The sequence below is a fragment of the Phoenix dactylifera genome, chromosome 15, assembly GCF_051530095.1.
Source record: "Phoenix dactylifera cultivar Ajwa chromosome 15, Ajwa_hap1_PhDact_Kaust_v1.1, whole genome shotgun sequence".
NCBI lineage: Eukaryota > Viridiplantae > Streptophyta > Magnoliopsida > Arecales > Arecaceae > Phoenix > Phoenix dactylifera.
The window spans coordinates 21,980,063-21,986,062 of NC_143204.1; the positions used below are offsets into that span (position 1 = coordinate 21,980,063).

General features: G+C 40.6%; 1 protein-coding gene across 1 annotated transcript; it reads right to left on the reverse strand.

The window, feature by feature from the left end:
• Positions 1-4,195: 4,195 nt before the first annotated feature.
• Positions 4,196-5,742, reverse strand: LOC113462247 (NAC domain-containing protein 2-like). The gene is made up of 3 exons (XM_039134326.2): positions 5,510-5,742; positions 5,067-5,338; positions 4,196-4,911 (listed from the first exon to the last, which is right to left on the reverse strand). Exons 1-3 carry the CDS (start codon positions 5,661-5,663, stop codon positions 4,543-4,545), a joined length of 795 nt encoding a protein of 264 aa, XP_038990254.2. The 5' UTR covers positions 5,664-5,742; the 3' UTR covers positions 4,196-4,542.
• Positions 5,743-6,000: the final 258 nt, after the last annotated feature.

Below are 6,000 nucleotides of genomic sequence, written 5' to 3' on the forward strand. Positions count from 1 at the left end.
CTCCCCATCCATTAAAAAAAAATAGAGAGATATAAGAAGAAATTGATGCGGGAATCGATATCTACATTTTGTAGGATTATAATATTTTTTTCGTATTTATTTCTATTAGTTATGCTTATTGTTGGAAAGCTAATCCTGTTCGAAGTAGGAGAGGAATTTGATTAGGATTGTCAAAGACGGACTTCCCTACTATTATAAATAGAGGCTATAATATATATACCTCAGTTTTGATTCATTAATTGATCATCAATGAAAAAAAAGATGTAAACCCTACTTTCATAATATTTTATTTTTTATAAAAAAAATTTGAGAATTGAACGGGTTGAGAAAATTCTTCCTTCTCTCCGATTAGATTAGGCCTATAATGTAATGGTAATAGTGGTGGTTCATCAAAGGGCATAAGATGCTTTGTAACATGTAAAATGCATTATTCCATCAAAGAGATGGCTTGATATATAGGATACCTAGTATATATTATACCAGGCCTCAAGAGAGCTATGACAACCCAAGTCGTAACATAAAAATTCACATGTAGGTCGCAAAATATTTCTGCCATGAAATATTTTAGGAACGATGGATGTTGAGGAGATCTGACATCTTAAAAATAAAAAAAAAATAATAATAAAAAATAAATAGACTATACAAAAAAAATTGCGATTCGACGGGGCCTCCTCAAATCTATCTACACTGTCATTTACCTGTCACACACCATCATAGTAATATATGATGATCTAAACCAATTGCGAGAAGAACAAGAAGCAGTTGCATGTGTTTGCGTGTGCATACACAAAGCAAAGTGCTACGCTCGAAAGATGGTTGGCGGCTTGGATGATATCTCCAACGAAGGTCTCTCCGCACCGGCCGACACGTAACGCGTGAGCCCGCTTGCCCACCTCAACCGCCCGGCCGACACGTAACTCGTGGGCCCGCTTCCTCCTCAACCGCGCTATATCCGACACGTTCGTGTCGTAACGAAACCGTCATCCCCACGGGCCCTGCACGGCGGCTTTAGGGCGCAGGCACCCTCTGCCACGTAATCTCTACATGTTCGACACGTGGACATTATAACATCTTCGTACCAGATCAGACGTGGACGTCCCATATCCCATCTCGGATCCCGGGAAAGAGATGCCACATAGCCATAGTAGTGATCGATTCGCTGTGCGAAGAGGGCCGAGGGGAGATATGAGTTTCCTACCCGATGACATTACTTCTTCTTCTTCTTCTTCTTCTTCTTCTTCTTCTTCTTCTTGAAGCAAGTATTTCATACGGTACATCCAAGAAAGTCAAAATATAACAATTCGCGGAGTGCTAAACGCAACTCCCCCTCCCCTGACCAAAGGGTGTACCCTGAGTGGTGGGCAGCCACCCAGTTGTCCGCCCAATTTGCCTCTCTGAATATATGCTTGGCCTGAAAGACCCTCCCATCTCTCATCATCATCACTTTGTCACGGATCAAAAGATGGTCTGTGCCGTCACCCCTCAACCCTCTCTGAATCCACCCAATAACCGTGGCCGAGTCGCCCTTCAGAATGATCGAATTGGCCTGCAGCACCACCCGCGCATGACGTAGACCCACCTAGGCAGCTCGCAGCTCTGCCTCTGGCACCGACGTGTCAAACAGCTGGCAGCCACTTGCTGCCACCACCCTGGAGTGCGGGCCTCGTATGACAAAGCTTGCACTGCCCCGCGTACCGCCATCCGGTACCAACCCGTCGAAATTGACCTTGAGGAAACTCGGGGGTGGGGGCTTCCAGATGAAAAATACCGTCTGAGGAGCTGCCGAAGCAGAAGGGGAACCCAGGTGTCCTGAGTTATCAAAGGTCTACCTGAAGAAAGGATGGGCCTGATCTTCATGGCCTACACTCGAGCAAGCTCCGCAACAAACCTCGGTAACACCCTATGCTTACCGAGAGTACGAGCATTCCTTGCCAGCCAAATTTGATGTGCTATGCAAGTCGCTCTGATGGCCTCCTGACAAGTCTTCGAACTGGCCAGCCCCTGCCGTATCGCCTGAAAGAACTATGGCCTCGCGCTCCGAGCCTCATGCGGGATCCCTGTCCACTGCTATGTCAACCTCGCCCATGTACACTAGAAAAGCATATGGTCCACCGACTCCTCAGCTCCACATGTCCCACACTCTGCGGAGATCCCCCAGCCACGTCTGCTCAGCACTGCTCGCGCTCCTACCCGATGACATTCGGTAGATGGTGAAAAACTGTAGTGACTTTCATATAGTAAATGTGTATAGGAAAACGATTAGAACTATCGATTGGGTTGCATCCTATGCAGCACAGCACTCCGGGTGGGTTCTATGTACCGACCAGAATATCTTTCTTCTACAGTTTTATTAGATTGTTGCTCTTGATTTTGCTGACTGTACCCATGCTAGGATAGGGTGCGCAGCTGTTGTATTAAAAAAAAAAAAAAAAAAGCAAGATAAGAAATATTCTGTCATGCGAGTCCAGCACAAACCAAAAGCCTGTATAGAAACAAAGAGGCAAAAATAATTCCTTTTAGGGAACGTGCCGTGGCTAATCAGTATTTCACATTTTAATAAGGCGATTTGTTAGAGAAAGTAATGATGAAGGAGTCTAAGACGATTCCTTGTTAAAGTATTGATGACTAAGGAATCTTAGTAAGCCGCCGTAGTACAAAAAAAAAAAAAAAAAGAAGGAATCTTAGATGATGATTCCTTATCTTAGTGAGTGGGTGCTTAATATGGATATTCTTATTCAAATTTTGTACTAGCTAATGGATAAGGAGGATGTGGCACATATTATAACGAGTAAATATTCGAGACTTGGAACTGCCTTTATCGCCAACAAACCACTTATATGACTATTTGTTAAATGATTCAATTATTAACAATTGACCTTATCTTTTTCAAACAAGAAACACATAAAGTTTTGAAAAATTTATGTTAAAAGTTTTGAAAGCTACAAAATGAGGTGGGCATGTCGAAATTATTGAGAAATATGACAAAATCCCTTAAAAATCAGATAGGAATTTTCAAGATAGTGGTTTACATTTAAAGCTATTCTTATTAGTACTTCAGTACATCTTGCAAACTGAGAACAAATTATAGCTAGCTCTCTATTTCTTGTCACAATTTTAGACGTATTTTCCCTTCTAGAAAAATATTTTAAATCTATTCCCAAATTCCAATTCGATATAAGAAACTTCCTTTTATGAATGATGTTTTACACATAACCCCAGACGAACTTCCTTATCTATATTTAAATCCCTTAAATCTTCGTATTATCTCTATGAACTTTGATTATTAGTATATATAACCTCCAGTTGGAGTTTTAATTATCTACTTTGATTTTAGTAATGTAAAGGGTTAATCATCCAAATGACATCTTTGCCTTTTGATACATATTGTGGTTGAATAGTTATAATTTTTTTTTACTCTGCGGGTTGAGTGAATAAGAACTATGTTTTATTTCTTTTTTTGTTGATGAGAAACAAAAGAGGAGATTGCCACCAGAACTTTTCAGTAATTAAATGAAAGGGAAGGTTCCCTTCAGATTCTCCAGTATATTTACTTCTTTTTATGTTTTTCTCAATGTTTGCAAATGAACAAAATACAAATAATTGATAAATGCACAATGTTCATTGATGAAATTTTTAAGTTCGATGAAAGATTATGATTGGTCAATAGGCTTGAGCTTGAGCTGAAATCAATTCGGACAGACTAGTCAAAAACTCCTCCAAAGTGTGGCTTCATTCAAGGCAAGGGTAGGTTTGGCTTAGAATTTTGCTTGATATTTTTTAGCTTATTGTAAATGTTAATTCTAAGAGCAAACTCACAATGCCTCATGGTTACACACTTTTCCGTGAGGATTTGGGTTAAAATTGGAGGTGGTGCATCCCCAAGTAGTTGGACTTAATCGAATGAGTTTCCCTGAATCAAAAAAAAAAAAAAAGAAAAGAAAAAGAGAAAAGCTCAAGTGGGTGTACCCTTCTTTCTTTCTTTAACTAAAATAAACAAAAGAAGACTAAGACAACCCCATATTTATACAGGCTTTAATTTCTCTGGCATGAGCTAGACCAAGTATGTAATTTGCAAATCTAAACAAAGTATTTTCTTGATTGGGTCTATAGCTGATTGGGCCAACAAGCTCCTTTAACACTCTCTGCTGAAACAGGAAAAAGTCTACTAAAAAAAACAAGAAAAAGCATGCTCATAGATTCCAATACATTCACATAGATATTAAAGGTATTCATATCTTCAAACAATTAACCCGAGTACAAGTCTTGGCTGATTCCTTTTTGCCCCAATAAATTTACACGCATGTTCACACAAACTGTGGATAGAATATAATCAATTCTTGATACCATCCCTCCTATAGCAGGGTGTGTTAACTTCACCTCAATTAGAGCACATGCAAGCTTCTCATAGTGGACAAATTGTACAAGCTTTTCTTTTTCCCCCCGCAGAGGACAAGTTGTACAAGCTTTTGACCAGTGGAAGAAGCTCATGGTCAAGCTCAAGCTGGCTTGACTTCCCTCCTCTCTTTTGCTTCCATTAATATCTTAATGCTGGAAGATTGGACCGACAGAGATTGGGTTCTTGAGCAGAAGACTCTGACTTCCTACAGGTTTCGCCGCATCGGCCGATTGAAATTTAACCGTGTCAGCAGTCCAATCATACCAACGGGTGTCGAAAAGCCCGTTGATCGGGCCATTTGGCAACTCATCAAACAGTTGAGCATCTAGGCTGCAATCTGGCTCTATGAGACGAGCCAGAGAGAATGATCTCGGAAATTTTGGCATGTTCTCCTCCAAATTACTTATTATTTTCATATGCGGTGTCTCCTCGACAAAACAATCTTCCTGCCCATCATCTCTAATCCTCATTGACTGCTTCTTTTGATGGATCCTACATAGCACCCATTCATCAACCTATGAAATGAAATGAGAATGCGAAGTTAGTATAACTAGAAAACAAGAGCAACATATATATATATATATATATATATATATATATATATATATATATATATATATATATATATATATATATATATAAGAAAGAAGTCTTCTAACCTAGTACTTACTCTCGTAGGCTTGAAAACTCCATTACTTGGTTGACCCAGCCGGTACTCATGCATGATCCACTCAGTCTTGGACCCTTTAGGTGGCCTGCCTCTATAGAACACGAGGGCCTTCTTCACCCCTACGTGCTTGGAGTTGCTATGGATGGCCTTATCCGCGCCTGTGGCCTTCCAAAACCCCGATGCGGTGGCGCGGTTAGGCCGTCCGCCATTCGGGTATTTACGGTCACGCGGACTGAAGAAATACCATTCCCCCTCGCGTAAGTATGACTTCCCTACAATAATAATATAAAAAAAGGGGGCCATTGTAGGCCATAGTTACACACATATGGCAAGATTTACAGCAAAATAAAAAAAAAATAGAGGAAATAGAATGATGCTTCTAAAAGTATTATGATGAAATCGAATATTAACTAGCTTAGTTGAGTTGAATCGAGCAAACTAACCTGGTAATTCCCACGGGTCGAACTTGCATATGTTAACCTCTGGAATGATCGAGGCCGGGCACGGCCTCGACATCGCATGGTTATGAAGGTAGTAGATGATGAGCTCCTCATCCGTTGGATGGAACCTAAAACCAGGGGGAAGCTCAAAATTCATCTCTTTCTCTCTCTCTCTCTCTCTCTCTCTCTCTCTCTACACCCAAGAGGTGGTCGAGTGTTTGAAATGTTGGCCATGGGGCATCCATTCTGTTTATACTTGCTAATTTCGTCCTATAGCGAGAATTAATCTATTGAAATCGTGTTAGGACTTGCCACTCTAGAGGCTGAATCTATTCATGATCCTAGAATGTCCATAGTTGGTGGTTTCTTTATGCTGCCTACCGCAAACAGAAAACAGCCTTCCCACAAACAGAGACACACCACGTATTCATTCTGTTTTAAACCTTCCAGCCGCAATCGCCATCTTCATGTAAGAGAAAGCTGTTCTCTGGATT